Source organism: Gekko japonicus, unplaced genomic scaffold (assembly GCF_001447785.1).
Source record: "Gekko japonicus isolate JY-2015 unplaced genomic scaffold, Gekko_japonicus_V1.1 scaffold2151, whole genome shotgun sequence".
Taxonomy (NCBI): Eukaryota; Metazoa; Chordata; class Lepidosauria; order Squamata; family Gekkonidae; genus Gekko; species Gekko japonicus.
Window position 1 is genome coordinate 197,158 of NW_015169848.1, and position 16,020 is coordinate 213,177.

General features: G+C 49.4%; 1 protein-coding gene across 1 annotated transcript in view; it reads right to left on the reverse strand.

The window, feature by feature from the left end:
* Nucleotides 1-16,020, reverse strand: part of MKLN1 (muskelin 1) — a 213,215-nt gene that overhangs the window by 98,266 nt on the left and 98,929 nt on the right. Inside the window, exons 7-8 of the mRNA XM_015417348.1 lie at nt 10,558-10,635; nt 7,683-7,748 (exon numbers count right to left, since the gene is read on the reverse strand). Coding sequence (XP_015272834.1) covers nt 7,683-7,748; nt 10,558-10,635 — 144 coding nt within the window. The remainder of the gene's footprint in view (nt 1-7,682; nt 7,749-10,557; nt 10,636-16,020) is intronic.

A 16,020-nucleotide genomic window follows, 5' to 3' on the forward strand; every position in this document is an offset into this window, starting at 1 on the left:
CACAAGCTCTGGCACAGCTGTCCTTGAAAAAGAGCAGTTTGTGTCAGAGTTCTCTCAGCCCCACCCACCTCACAGGGTGTCTGTTGTGGGGAGGGGAAGGGAAAGGAGTTTGTAAGCCACTCTGAGACTCCAAGTGAAGGGCGGGGTATAAATCCAATCTCTTCTTCTTCTTCATAAGAAGAGCTCTGCTGGATCAGACCAGTGGTCCATCCAGTACAGCATTTGAAGAACATAACAAGAGTTTTGTACCACCCCAATTAAGATAGCTCAGCTATCTTTGAAGAATGACCCAGTCTTTCTCAATAGGAAAGAAATGTGAACTATTGAAGAATAACAACAAGCCAGTGAGGTGGATTAGGCAGAGAGTGTGTGTCCAGACCAACTTCACCCAGCACATTTCCTTTGTTGGCTGGGGATTTTCAATTTAGACTTCCCAGATAGTAGGCTAATACTGACCACTATACATGGCTGTCTCTCTATTCTTGCACTATCTCATAGGAGTTGTAGTTATTTCTCTGAGGAATACAGTTTTGTAGACAAACACATAGCTTTCAATCTGTGTCATAACGCCTTCACATGTTCTTGACCAGCACAAGAAGCAACTTATGTACAAAAGAGCACAATGCCCAGGCATTTCATGTTTTCCCTTGGGACTTCGGCTCAGAGCCTTGACCGTGAGATTTCTGTAATAAATGTCAAATCAAAAGTAGATTTGCAACTTACAGAAACACAACTGAACAATACCTGAAGAGCATACTCAAGATTGCTACAGCACATTGTCTCCAGATTTTGATGCAATAATTCAGAGCAAGAGGTGTCAGTTATCAGATCGTGAAATAAAAAAATATTGCAAGAGTGCTAATGTTTTAAGCATGCTTTATTTTAAGTTTTTTTAAAAAATAATTTTGTTTGTTTGTGTCCTTTATAAAGTTTATATCTCCACTACCTGATGTTACATTTTATGACACACATGGCCTGGCCCGACAAGGTCTCATTTATGTCAGATCCGGCCCTCATAACAAATGAGTCTGACACCCCGGGATTAACCTGCTTTGGAGGTTTCCAAACAGAGGCTAGACGGCCACCTGACAGCAATGCGGATTCTGTGAATTTAGGCAATTCATGAGAGGGAGGGGCAGGAAGGGTTGCCTCAGTGCTTAGTTCTCGTGGCCCTTTCTTACACGCCCAGGGAAATGTCAGTCGCCACTCTGGGGTCAGGAAGCCATTTTTCTCCAAGCCGGTTTGGCCAGGAATTGTGGAGGTTTTTTGTCATCTTCTGGGCGTGGAACAGGGGTCGGGGGGGGTAATTTGTGAACTTCCTGCCTTGTGCAGGGGGTTGAGGACTCAGGAGGTCCCTTCCAACTCTATGATTCTTTGACTCTTTGACTGCTCTAATCCCTACAGCTTTCCCAACTCCTTTGCACGTGCCCTCCAATAAACATGTCTCCATCTTTGAAAAGATCAACAGCTCCGTTCCAGTCACCTGACCAGTTCTAAAAGCTGAAGGAAACCCCCAAGAATGAAAACTATCACATGGTCTTGGTGTCCAGAGCCAGAAGAAGAAGAGGAAGAGGAGGAGGAGGAAGAGATTGGATTTATACCCTGCCCTTCACTACCCGAAGGAGTCTCAGAGTGGCTTACAAACTCCTTTCCCTTCCCCTCCCCACAACAGAGACCCTGTGAGGTGGGTGGGGCTGAGAGAGCTCTTGACAGAGGTTGAATCTGCATTTGTCTTTCCCACCAGTGTCCAGCCTTCTGACACTGTCTTTAAGAAAACTGTCTACATTTGGCGTCGTTTTCACACCTCAACAGTGCTAGCATACTTTTGCACATCCACATATGTTTATCGTCCTTTCGGGGCGGCTCCACTGTCATTGGACCTCTGCACTGCTTCAAAAGAATCTTCTCCAAACAACATTCAAGCAAGCATAGAGAAAGACGGCGTCACAGCAGCACGAAACTGATTTAAAAATGCAAATGCAGATTTGACCAGAAACTGCTCTTTTTTCAAGAACAGCTGTGCCAGAACTATGGCTTGCCCAAGGTCACCCAGCAGCTGCGAGTGGAGGAGTGGGGAATCAAACCCAGTTCTCCCAGATTAGAGTCCGCGCACTTAACCACTACACCAAACTGGCTCTCGGCAGCATTGGTCTTTGGCTATCAAGTGCATGGATTAGCCACGCGTACATCCTCCATAGCCCTAAGTTTCCATTGCACTGCAGTTTAAAAAGCATTCCTTCTTCGTTATGCCCTCGTTCCAGACGTTCTGCTGATTTGGGGAAGGGGAGGGGGAGCTCCTTTCAAGGCTGAAAGCTACCCAAAGGAGGCCCCATGTGCCGTCTCCGGCAGGTTCCCTCCCCTTGGCAGTTTCACAACACTGCAATTAAGAGCATTCTGCAAGTCATGCTTCAGGAGGCAGGGAGCATCCAAGAAACGCCGTGCCATTATTGTTTGTTTTTTTTCCAAAGGAGAAAAACAAATTCATAAAATTCCGATCCAGGACGTTGTTACTGGCTCTCTTGACGAAAAGCCTACCCCGCAAGACTGACCCCGGACATCTGTGGGCCAAATGGAGAGCTTCTTTTTTTCAGATGTCCCCAAAGATATATATATTTTTGGCCGTGGGAGGAAGAAACTCAGAGCTCGTGTTGGGGGCTTCCTCCAGAAAGCTGGCCATTGATTGTTTCAGAGAGAGAGAGAGAGAGAGTATGTGTGTGTGTGTATTCCAATCTGCTGGAAGCAATAGCACAATCCCACAAACCAAACCCTCCTGCAGTATTACATACGGTCACACACGCATCTGTGAAGGTGTCATGGTCCCGTTATATTTCTGATGTCACCAGGGTCAGAATAAGACACCAGGATTCAGAAAACAACCCCAAAAAATCAGATTGTATTATCATTTTCTGTCCACTAGGGGGCGCATCACAGCTTGGAAATACTTTCACGGTTCTGCTGGCATTTCCATAACATGATCCTGCTCTTACGCACCCTTGACTACGGGAGGTATAAAATTACTGGAAACAGTGTCCTGAGAAAGGTGTACAATTTAACATATTTTTTTAAAAAAACAGACCAGGAGGCCGAGGAGGACAAGAAGAGTGGAACGGATTATGGAGGGGAAGGATGCAAGTTTTAGGGCATTTCTCAAAACTCGGCGTAAACTGCTATCCTGGAAAAAAACATTCTGCCAGAATTAAATGCAAGGAGATTGTACTACAGATAAAACTTTTTATTTCAGTCATAAGGGTTTTTTTACGCACTGCCATGGGAGGTGACGGCGACTACAAGCATGGACGGCTTCAAGAGGGAATTAGATAAGCATATGGAGCAGAGGTCCATCAGCGGCTATTAGCCACAAGGTAGAAATAGGGGCTCTGGGGCAAGTGATGCTCTGTCTTCTTGGTGCTTGGGGGGGGCAGTGGGAGGGCTTCTCGTGTCCTGGCCCCACTGCTGGACCTCCTGATGGCACCGGGTATTTTTGGCCACTGTGTGACAGAGTGTTGGACTGGATGGGCCATTGGCCTGATCCAACATTGGCTTCTCTTAGGTTCTTATAAGAGGGAATTGGATAAACATATGGAGCAGAGGTCCATCAGTGGCTCTTAGCCACAAGGTATAGATAGGAACTCTCGGTCTAGGGCAAGTGGTGCTCTGTATTCTTGGTGCTGGGGGGGGGGCAACAGTGGGAGGGCTTCCAGTGTCCTGGCCCCACTGCTGGACCTCCTGGTGGCACCTGGTATTTTTGGGCCCCTGTGTGACAGAGTGTTGGACTGGAGGGGCCATTGGCCTGATCCAACATTGGCGTCTCTTATGTTCTTATAGATGGAACTCTCAGTCTGGGGCAAGGGATGCTCTGTATTCTTGGTGCTTGGGGGGGGCAACAGTGGGAGGCCTTCCAGTGTCCTGGCCCTACTGCTGGACCCCCTGAGGGCACCTGATATTTCTGGCCACTGTGTGACAAGAGTGTTGGACTGGATGGGCCCTTGGCCTGATCCAACATTGGATTCTCTTATGTTCTTATAGATGGAATACACTGTCTGGGCAAGGGATGCTCTGTATTCTTGGTGCTGGGGGGGGGGGAACAGTGGGAGGGCTTCTAATGTCCTGCCCCCACTGCGGGACCTCCTGAGGGCACCTGGGATTTTTCGCCCCTGTGTAACAAGAGTGCTGGACTGGATGGGCCACTGGCCTGATCCAACACTGGCTTCTCTTATGTTCTTATGTACTCCCTCTCCTTCTGCTGTTTTTGAGCCACGTACAGGCATGGATGGCTTCAAGAGGGAATTAGATAAGCATATGGAGCAGAGGTCCATCAGTGGCTATTAGCCACAAGGCATAGATAGGGGCTCTGGGGCAAGGGATGCTCTGTATTCTTGATGCTTGGGGGGGGGGGGTCAAAAGTGGGAGGGCTTCTAGTGTCCTGGCCCCACTGCTGGACCTCCTGAGGGCACCTGGTATTTATGCCCCCTGTGTGACACAGAGTGTTGGACTGGATGGGCCATTGGCCTGATCCAACATTGGCGTCTCTTATGTTCTTATGTTCTTATGTTCTTATGACCTACACTCACACTGAGGATATCACAATCCAGATTGGAACGAGGCACGATTCAGGCCGAAGCGAAGCCTGTCTGAACAATCAAAGATGAATGAAGCAGAGTTTCGGCTTCCCTACCCCTTTGAGACCAAAGGTTGTGGGATTCACAGAGCTGGGAAAAGTGCAGGGGATGGCGACCAAGAGGATGAGGGGGTTGGAACACCTCCCCTATGAGGAACAACTGAAGAGTCTGGGACATCCCAGTTTAGAAAAAGAGACAACTCGGGGAGGGCTTGACAGAGGTTTATAAAATGATGCATGGGGTGGAGAGAGAACTGGCAATGAAAAATGTCCCTCCCTCTCCCAAAAGACTAGAACTCAAGGGCATCCGATGAAGCCGATGGGCAGCAGGTTCCAGATGGACCAAAGGAAATTCTTCTTGACACAGAGAGTGATTGAAATGTGGAATGTGCTGCCAGAGGACGTAGGCAGGGCCACGGGAATAGGTTTTAAAAGAGGATTAGATAGATTCATGGAGGATGAGTCTATCAGCGGCTACGAGCCATGGTGACTGAGGCCACATTCAGAGGCACTAATCCTCTCAATTCCAGAGCCAGGAGGCAACCTCAGGGGAAGGCCTCGGCCTCTCTGCCCTGTTGTTGGCCATCCAGAGGAACTGGTTGGCCACTGTGTGAGACAGGATGCTGGACCAGATGGACCGCTGGTCTGATCCAGCAGGGCTCTTCTGATGTTCTTATGAAGGCCTCGGTTTCTATGCCCTGTTGTTGGCCCTCCAAAGGAACTGGTTGACTACTGTGTGAGACAGGATACTGGACCGGATGGACTGCTGGTCTGATCCAGCAGGGCTCTTCTGATGTTATCATGAAGGCCTCGGCCTCTCTGCCCTGTTGTTGGCCCTCCAAAGGAACTGGTCGGCCACTGTGTGAGACAGGAGGCTGGACTAGATGGACCTTCACTGGTCTGATCCAGCAGGGCTCTTCTGATGTTCTTACGAAGGCCTCGGCCTCTCTGCCCTGATGTTGGCCCTCCAGAGGAACTAGTTGGCCACTGTGTGAGACAGGATGCTGGACTAGGTGGACCACTGGTCTGATCCAGGAGGGCTCTTCTTGTTTTCTTATCATACACAAAAGTCTCTAGGACGATCAGAATTTCAGATCAATGAATAATGCTGTTTATACAGGCACCAGAGGAAAATTAGCGAACAATGTTTATCAGGGCTGAGGTAATGGAAAGCAGAAAGTAATCCCAGACTGTTAGTCAATGTTGCCCGGTGGAAAGGGCCCCTCCCGCCCCCTAACGTGAAGCAGAAAACAATCCGCAGAGACTCTCGCAGAAGGAATTTTTCTTGGCCCTCGAGCGGCCCTCCCAACCCGCTTTCCCGGCCCCAAGTGGCCCTTGCCGGCCACGGGAAATTAAAAACCACACCTACGTTTGATCGCTCGCAGGCCAGTAGAGCTCCGCCCCTGAGCTGTGGGGCCACGGCCAGCCCCAGGAATGAGGAGCTGGATGCGAGACACGCAAAACTGCCTGACACTGGATCAGACTATCGACCCACCAAAGTCAGTATTGTCTACTCAGATGGGCAGCGGCTCTCCAGGGGTGTCTGTTGTGGGGAGGGGAGGGGAGGGGAAAGGAGCCTGTTGGCTGCTCTGAGACTCCTTCAGATAGTAAAGGGTGGGGTATAAAACGAATCTGAATTTTTGCTTCTAAGGCTGTAACTACCAATTTTAATGTTTATATTGGGTTTTTTTTATTTTAAACTTTAAACAATATGTTGTTGCCCGCACTGAGCCTGTTCGCGGGATATAGATAGATAGACAGACAGACAGACGATAGATGATAGATTGATAGACAGACAGACAGACAGACAGAAGATAGATAGATAGATAGATAGATAGATAGATAGATATATAGATATGAGAGAGAGAGAGAGAGAGAGAGAGAGAGAGAGAGAGAGAGAGAGAGATTTTAACTGGAGATGCCGGGGATTGAACCTGGGACCTTCTGCATGCCAAGCAGACGCTCTGCCACTGAGGCACAGATCCTCCCGGCAGGCCTTGCAGGATAGAAGCTAGAGTGATTCAGGCTACGAAGCCAAGAAAAAGAGACTGGATTTATACCTCGCCCGTCACTACCCGAAGGAGTCTCAGAGCAGCTTACAATCTCCTTTCCCTTCCCCTCCCCACAACGGACACCCTGTGAGGGAGGTGGGGCCGAGAGAGCTCTCTTGAGAACTGCTCCTGAGAGAACAGCTCTGAAATAATTTACGACTGACCCGAGGTCACACCACCAGCTGCATGTGGAGGAGTGGGGGAATCAAAGCCGGTTCTCCCAGACTAGAGTCCGCGCTCCTAACCCATGCTCCCTCTACGCTGTGGAGCCTTGTGAGCAAAAATTCTACTTTGTGAGCTACTGGCGTTACAGTTGTGAGCGAGCGGTTTGGCGACTGCATCAATCAGTTTGCTCTGGAGCCACCCTCCCGGAGCGAAGGCAGAAAAAGTGCAAGCCGGAGGCAAAAAGAACTGTGAGCCAGCTCACACTGACTCAGCTTAAAGGGAACACTGCTGCTAACCACTTCACCAAACTGGCTCTCCAAAAGAGGAATCAAATGGGCACCGTTCCAGGCTGGGTTGGCAAGCCGAAAGGTCAGGAGGAAGAGGCAGACAACGCGATCCGGGACTGGGGGACCGAAGTGGCAGCTGTGCCCCAATGCGCAGCCCACGTGAGGTTCCCAGGTTTGAGGGATAGTGGCTAAACGGGTCGCAGCTGGCCACAGACGAGAGGTGCGGCGCGGACCCTGGAGCGAGGCCCAAAGAACCCAAGGCCTCCTTGGTTGCGACATTTGACACCGTTCGGCCAGTTCCAATTCTCCGCCTCCTACTCGACCGGCTTTCATAAGCCTCGGTTCTATAAGCTATGCTTCGCCAGTTGAACGTCTTGGACCGCGCCAACCACAAAAGAGGGGGAGCGCGACCCCCAACGGCCTCCTCCGGTTCTGCGACGGCCTTCCCACTCTGGCCGGCACCTGACAAGCCCCATGGCCGGACAGCCAATCGCGGCCCTGAAAGCTACGGCTGGACGGCCATCTTAAACACGAGAAGACCCCATAAAAAGGGCTGCTCACCTGTCTGGACATCGATGACCATTTGATGGCCGCCTCGCATTCCCGGCCGGCTATCCTCGCCGTCACCTGGTTTGGGTTGGAGAGAAAGAAAGAAGAAGAAGAAGAGAAGGGATTGGATTTATACTCCATCCTTCACTACCCAAGGGAGTCTCAGAGCGGCTTACAAACTCCTTTCCCTTCCCCTCCCCACAACAGACACCCTGTGAGGGAGGTGGGGCTGAGAGAGCTCTCGAGGACTGCCCTTGAGAGAACAGCTCTGAGAGAACTGGGACTGGCCCAAGGTCACCCAGCTGGCTTCAGGTGGTAGAGGAGGGGGGAATCAAACCCAGTTCTCCAGATTAGAGTCCGCCACTCTTAACCATTACACCAAACTGACTCCATCCACGCTAGTACCTCTGCTCTTAGGGCTAGAGACCCAAGGGGATTTTATCAGGTACCATTTGCAGTTGTGGGGCGAAAAGCATTCTAACCCCAAATAAGAATCCCAGCCACGTACACAAATGTGCCCAAGAGAGCCCAGGAAGAGAACAGAAGAAGAAGAAGAGGAGGAGATTGGATTTGTACACCGCCCTTCGCTACCCGAAGGTGTCTCAGAGCGCCTTACAAACTCCTTTCCCTTCCCTTCCCCACAACAGACACCCTGGGAGGTAAAAGAAGAAGAAGAGGAGGAGATTGGATTTGTACACCGCCCTTCGCTACCCGAAGGTGTCTCAGAGCGCCTTACAAACTCCTTTCCCTTCCCTTCCCCACAACAGACACCCTGTGAGGGAGGCAGGGCTGAGAGAGCTCTTGACAGAAACGGCTTTTTTTCAAGAACAGCTCTTATCAGAACTACGGCTTGCCCAAGGTCGTCCAGCCAGGTGCAAGTGGAGGAGTGGGGACGGCGAACAACAGGGCAGAGAGGCGCACAGTAGCTGAGCAGGAGAGAGCTGAGAACGAGAAGGATGGTCACCCCTCCACATTCCAGATCTATGACAGGGCTACCTGACACGCAGCTTAGAGGGAGCATTGCTTAAGGGGTGTCTTCGCTTTGCTTTGCCGCAGAGAATTCTGGGTTAGTTGGAACAAAACTGCATTGGAATCGGTGAATCCTTTCATTTCATACATCTCCCACCCGCCCGTTCCCCTGAGGTTGCCTCTTGGCACTGAGATTCAGAGGCTGACTGCTTCTAAACATGGAGGCTCCTTTTAGTCACCATGGCTAGAAGCCACTGATAGACCTCTCCTCCATGTAGATAGATTCCGGTGGGGTCGCCATGTTGGTCTGAAGCAGCAAAACAAAGTTTGAGTCCAGTGGCTCCTTTAAGACCGACAAAGTTTTATTCAAGGTACAAGCTTTTGTGTCCATGCACACTGTATCTGAAGACATGTGCATGCACGTGAAAGCTGACACCCAGAATCAAACTTTGCTGGTCTTAAAGGTGCCCCTGGATTCTCCTTCGTGTCTCTGTCTAATCCCCTGGTATAGCCGTCTACGCCTGTGGCCAATGCTCCCTCTAAGCTGTGGAGTCTTGTGAGCAAAAAGTCCACTCTGTGAGCTCCTGGCATTAAAGTTGTGAGCGAGGGATTTGGCTACTGCGTAAATCACTTCGCTCCGGAGCCATCCCTTCCTGAGCGAAGACAAAAATGTGTGAGCCGGATGCTGAAAAACTGTGAGCTAGCTCACACTGACTCAGCTTAGAGGGAACACTGCCTGTGGCATTAAAAAAGAGCAAACATTAACTGCTAAAAAGAACAAAACTGAGCATTATATCAGAGAGCAAAACGAAACATTGCAAGAGCAAAGAAAGATGCGGTTCGGCCACTAACGCCTAGCACAGTTACAAGAATATTGATCTCCCTCGGAGACGACGTGTTCTCTCAGAGAACGCTGGTCTCATGCCCACGTACTGCATGGATCCACCTGATGTTCAGACGCTTTGCTAGTTTACTAACAGTATAATCCTGCACAGGAATCGCACTGCATATACTGGCAGTGTGATGGAATCTCTGGTGTCGTCAGTCCGTTTTTATTTACGGCCCACGGCCAGTATATAAATAAATACTACAGCGATCGTGCATAAGAATGACAATAAAAAAATAAGATAATTAAAAATATTCAAAAATTGAATGCGCAAGTATAAAACTCTGATAAGACAGTTATACATACAGTTCCCACTGTTCCTTTAGAAACATAGACGGAATGTAATTTTATCGCTTGAGCACAAAATTTTGCTATTTTCATAGTAGTCTCCGTGTCCTCATCAGAAAGAAATTTATTAACAGTCTCTTCCTCGGAGATTTCGGGACTTTTCGGTAATATCAGCGAAACAAAGGGCAGGCGAACTTCATTGTATATCGAGCAGTGAAGTAAGACGTGTGTTGTTGTCTCTATCGCATCAATGTTACAAGGACATACTCTCTCAGCCTGAGGGATTTTATTATATCTACCTTCAACAACTGCGGGTGGCAGAATCTCTGGTGTTTTCATTTCAAAAGCGCTCTCCGTGGTGTTGTACGGCGCTTAGTTATTTCACCCTGGGGCGATTGGGGTCTGCCCCAAATTGCTGTCTGTTGTTGTTGTTAATTACATTTATGAATCGCCCCACCCCTGCTATTGCAGGGCTCTGGGTGATGTACAACCAGAAATAAAACAAGATAAAATTAATTAAAACCATAATACAATATTAAAAACAAACAGATGGCGAATAACCGGTCCTCCTTCCAACTTTCACTGCCGGCTACTTCACGGACAGGGGCCCTGATACAGCTTCCTTTGCAAAACGAGGGACCCGCGGCACAATTCTTTTAGGAGCGCTTTTCAAAGCTCTGGCGCCAAATTGAGAGGTGCGCTCACTCAGCACGCATTAGAGATCATTTTATGGGCCTGTCTTACCTTTGGTGCTTTTGGGGATGATCTGACCCCATCGTGGCTTGTATTCTTGCTGGCTGATGTACTGGTTGAATAAACCATCTGCAACAAAGAGGAGAACAAAGAAGAAAAATTGTTGACTCCCAAGTTGGGACATCCGATGTCTTTACCAGAAAATGCAAAAAAACCCCAACCCTCAAAACATTTATCTAAATCAATCTGCCGACCTTTAAATCACAAATACCAGCTAGTATAGAGATGAACCTAAACAGCATAAACAGCAAGTATAGAGATGAACCTAAACAGCATAAACAGTATAGAGCGAACCTAAAAAGCATGATAAAAAGTAGAGACATCACCCTGCCAACAAAAGTCCGCATGGTCAAAGCAATGGTATTCCCAGTAGTCATGTATAGACTACTAGCAGTAAAGCCCGTTGTGAAAGCAATACAACGAGATCTAGAAAGAGGCTCTGGGGCAGTGCTCTGGCTTTGGGCAAACAGTGTCAATTTGCTGTGGTGACCTCAGCAGGGTATAATGACAGAGTCCACTGTTTTCTCCAGAGGAACTGATCTCTACTACCTGAAGAGCAGTTGTAATTGTGAGTGATCTGTAGCCCTCACCTGGAGATTGGCAGCAATTGTTACCCAGGACAAAATGGCTGGTTTGGAGGGTGGAGTCTATGGCAGTGTACCTGTCTGAGGTCCCACCCCTCCACAAACCCCACCCTCTCCAGGCTCCACCCCTCAAATCCCCAGGAATTTGTCAGCATGTAGTTGGCACCCCCATCTCCTTCCCAGCTAACCAGGAGGCAGAAGCCTCCGGTCGCCCGCTCCCTTCCCCTCCCCCACCACCCACTCCCAACAGGCACTGAGGGGAATGTAGGGTTGCCAGCTCTAAGGAGGGAAATACCTGGAGGTTTGGGGGGTGGATTCTGTAGAGGGCAGCATTGGGCGGGGGGGGGGCGGAAGGACTCAGCAGGTATAATGTCATAGGGTCTACCCTCCAAAGCATCCATTTTCTCCAGGGGAACTGATCTCTGTCATCTGGAGATCAATTGTAGCAGTGGGAGATCTCCAGGTCCCACCTGGAGATTGGCAACCCTAGGGGAAAGTCAGCTGCACAGCAGGGGGTTGAAGAGAATGGTTTGATGGCTGCTGGGCCAAGACTGGCAACAATAGTTCCCCAGGAGCCCCATCGTAAATGCACCAAACAATTCCTAAAGATTTTCCAAAACACTACTCTGTCAATAAATTGCAACACTTTGAATTAGCACCAAAGCTTTAAGATCTCTCCAGCTGTCACCTGGAGACTGGCAACAGCTTGTCTGGAGTGTGGGCAGTATGGCATTGTATCTGTCTGAGGTCCCCCTCTTCCTCCTCCTCCTCAGACCCCACCCTCAGCAGGCTTCATCCCTAAAATATCCTGGAAGTTTCCAACCTGGAGTTGGCAACCCTATGTCCTTTCTTGGCAACCATCAGCCAACCTTTATCTGCCTGTCTGTCTTAAGTTTTACAACACACACACCCCCACAGCCTCTGCCTAGGGAAAGGGCAGTCTTTCCCTGCAGTGGTAACCAAAGCAGCTGACATCATTCTCCTCTCCCCTATGAGGTATGTTATGCAACTGAAAATTCCAACTGCCTTGCGGGGGGGGGGAAGTTTGAGGTGTGGAATGGAGTGAAGTCCAATCAGCTTCCATATGCAAATGACCTTGGAACGCTGGGCGGGACTGCACAAAGCAGCCAGTCAACCCAGCCAGTGTCTTCTGAGTGGCAGTTCTTCCGGCCTAACACTAAAGGGGCCAATTTTAGAATTTTGGTGCCCACTACTCAATTATAATACGGGAGAGATAAGGAAGGCCGAGCGCCAAAGAATAGATTCTTTTGAACTATGGTGCTAGAGAAGACTCTTGAGAGTCCCTTGGACTGCAAGAAGATCAAATCAGTCAGTCCTCAAAGTAATCAACCCTGACTGTTCCCTGGAAGGCCAGATAATGAAACTGAACTTCAAATACTTTGGCCCCCAAATGAGAAGGGAGCACTCACTGGAGAAGACCCTGATGCTGGGAAAGATTGAAGGTCAAAGAAGACAGGGACGGCAAAGGATGAGATGGTTAGACAGTGTCATAGATGCAACGAACATGAAATTGAGCAAACTTCAGAGAACGGCGGAAGACAGGAAGGCCTGGCGGGATCTGGTCCATGGGGTCGCGAAGAGCCGGACTCGATTGTGCGACTGAACAACAAATAGAGATGTCTCATGTACAAAGCTATGCAAAAGCACTTTAGCAATGTTTGTCGGATGCAGTGTTCCCTCTAAGCTGAGTCAGTGTGAGCTAGCTCACAGTTATTTAGCCGCCAGCACACACATTTTTGTCTTCGCTCAGGAAGGACAGCTCCAGAGCAGACTAATTTATGCAGCAGCCAAATGGCTCACTCACAACTTTAATGCCAGGAGCTCACAAAGTGGAATTTTTGCTCACAAGACTCCACAGCTTAGAGGGAGCATTGTTCAGATGAGCGGAAAGCCAGAAATCACACCTGTTGAGAAGGTGACAGTCACCCGCCTCTCCAGCAAGGCAGCTCATCCAAGCAGTAGAGGCAGCTCATCCAACATCCGTCTACGCCAGCGATTCCCGGCCTTTTTGGCATGCTGACCGAGAGGTCCAAATTTTTTGGTATGGTGACCAATGCTCCCTTTAAGCTGTGGAGCCTTGTGAGCAGAAATGCTACTTTGTGAGCTGCTGGCATTTAAACCTGTGAGCAAGAGAGTTGGCTCCTGCATAAATTAGTCTGCTCGGGAGCCAGCCTTCCTAAGCAAAGACAAAAATGTGTGAGCCGGAGGCTAAGAAAACTGTGAGCTAGCCCACACTAACTCAGCTTAGAGGGAATACTAATCCAAGGCTGACCCAAGATTTTTGGGTGCCCGGGGCAAACGACGACCTTGGCACCCCTCCAGTTCAGCATTCTGTTTTCTAGAGCGGCCAACCAGATGGGGTGTTTTTTTTGAGAAACCAACAAACATCACACAAAGGGCAAAGCTGCCCCCCATGATGAACCCCGAGCGAGTGGCCTTCCGACGTACACAGCCCTGGCATATTGGGGTGACATTCCGGCCTCTGACTACCCTCTTCTTCTCCATTCTTCCCTCGAATCCCCCCCCCCTAAGATTCTAAGAAACTCACTCCAGTAACCATCAGGACGTGTTTTCCTCGATCAACACGTATAAGCAGTGAAGAAGAAAATACCACGTTGCGTGTAGGCAGTGAAGAATAAATACCATACATGGAAGATAACTGCTTCCAGGGTTCGGATCTCGATTTCCAAGATACAAAAGAGAGCAATGGAAAGCGTACGGGTGGTCACTGGGGAGGGCAAATCCGTGACTCACTTCCGGAACCTTCGTGACCCGCTTTTGGGTCCTGACCCACAGGATGGGGAACCCTGGCCTAAGCTAACCGTTGGGGGAAAGAACAAGATTTGAGTCCAGCGGCACCTTCAAGACCAACAAAGTTTAATTCTGGGTATACACTTTTGTGTGCAGGCACACTTCTTCAGATACAATGAAACAGGCTTCCTCAAGCATTACATATAGTGTGGGGGTTAGTTGGCAGGAAGCGTTAGTTAGAGTCAAGATGCAGAAGTAACTGGGCGATAAGTACAGCTAAGACTGGGTTAAAGCAGATCTGACATAAATGAGACCTTGTAGGCCGTGTGTGTCACAAAATGTGATGTCAGGTAGCGGAGATATGAACTTTATAAAAGACGCAAACACAAAGGTGGGTTGTTGTTTTTTACTTAAAATAAAAACATGCTTAAAACATTAGCACTTTTGGCAATATTTCGTTTATTTAACAGTGTCTGATAACTACCACCTCTTGCTCTGAATTATTGCATCTAAATGTCTGTGCCATTGCTATCCTGAGTGTGCTGTTCAGGTGTGTATCTGTAAGCCGCAAACCTACGATGACGCAGCAGCAGCAGAACTGGAAGAAGAAGCAGAAGACAGCCAGTTCCACTGCGGGCCTGATAGAAGCCCTCCGGGGGCCTGATCCGGCCCCTGGGCCGCATCTTTGACACCCCTGCTCTAGGTCAGGTATGTCCAACAGGTAGATCGCAATCTACCAGTAGATTGCAGAGGGGTCAGAGGTAGATCACCAGCCCCACTTGGTCTCCTGGTTTGCTGGACAGGTGTTTGGGGTTGTTGTTTTTTTTTATGATTGTTTGGTGGTATTTGATTATTGGTGCCGGTATGATGAATTCTTATTTTTACTTTTAGAACTTCGTGTGTGGTTTGGGGGTGGGTGGGGTGGAACCCAACTTTAGTGGGGGTTTAGTTTCTAATTTAGTTTCTAATTTGAAACTAATTTGAAACTTTATTTTCATGGTGGTAGATCACTGGCACTTCTGGCCGGAAAGAATAGATCATTACCTGTTCGAAGTTGGACATGCCTGCTCTAGGCGGATCCTGCATTGAGCAGTGGGTTGGACTAGATGGCCCGCAGGGACCCTTCCAACCCTGTGATTCTATGATTTTTTCTGCACTGAGAACTTCAGCCCCACCGGGGGGGTGGGGAATTGCCCTACAAGCCACAAAACCCTGGCTACGGGCCTGAACATAAACAAGCTGATATTTTGCGATCTAGTCCTGCGGATCTATTTTGCAAGACACCGACACTTTGGCCAGATGGGGCCACGTGGTCTGATCAGTGGAAGGGCCGTGATACCAAAAACGGGGGGCGATTCGTCTGTGGCCTTTACGCAAGCTGGGCCTGTGCATGTGCATTCAGTTCCATTGAGATGCTTTTGACTTATGGAGACCCGGTGAATCAAATCATGACTCCAAGAGCAGCCTTTAAGACTCCGGAAAACTGGTAAGAGACTGAAAACGAGTCTCTCTCTCTCTCTCTCTCTCTCTCTCTCTCTCTCTCTCATACACACACACACACACACAATCCAGGAGGCAAAAATTGTGCCTGGGCCTGTCACCAAGTCTTAGAAGACATGGCGGGCGGGGGGGGGCCACATGAGCTGCAGAACAGCAAGCCGCGCGTACTCGAGAAGTGCTTACGCAACTCGAAAATGGCAAGCTGAAACCTTGAACGTGCCGAGAAGAAGACACCGCTTCGGAGTCAGAAATGTTTTGTGTTTTATGCCTGGAGAAGGCCTGTAAAGCCGCCACCCCCACCCCCCGCCCTCCCGCCCTAAAACGAGAGCTGCAGCACACGGGATCGGGGCCGCCGATCAACGCCTCCCCCGCGCTGCGTACCACGCTTTCTTCCCTTCAGCTGGGTTGTCTTAAGCTTCCTCTTAACGCTGGCCTCCTCTGCATGGGACACGGGTCTGGAGTTTTTCCAGGCGTCTTCCCAGAAACATTTCCCTGTTGGCAGAGGCTTCGGTTCTCTCCTTGCGTTACAAACCAACAAAGGCTTGTTTTGAAAGCTGAACCACCAGCGAACTGACATTTGGGAAGGAAAGGCGGGGGG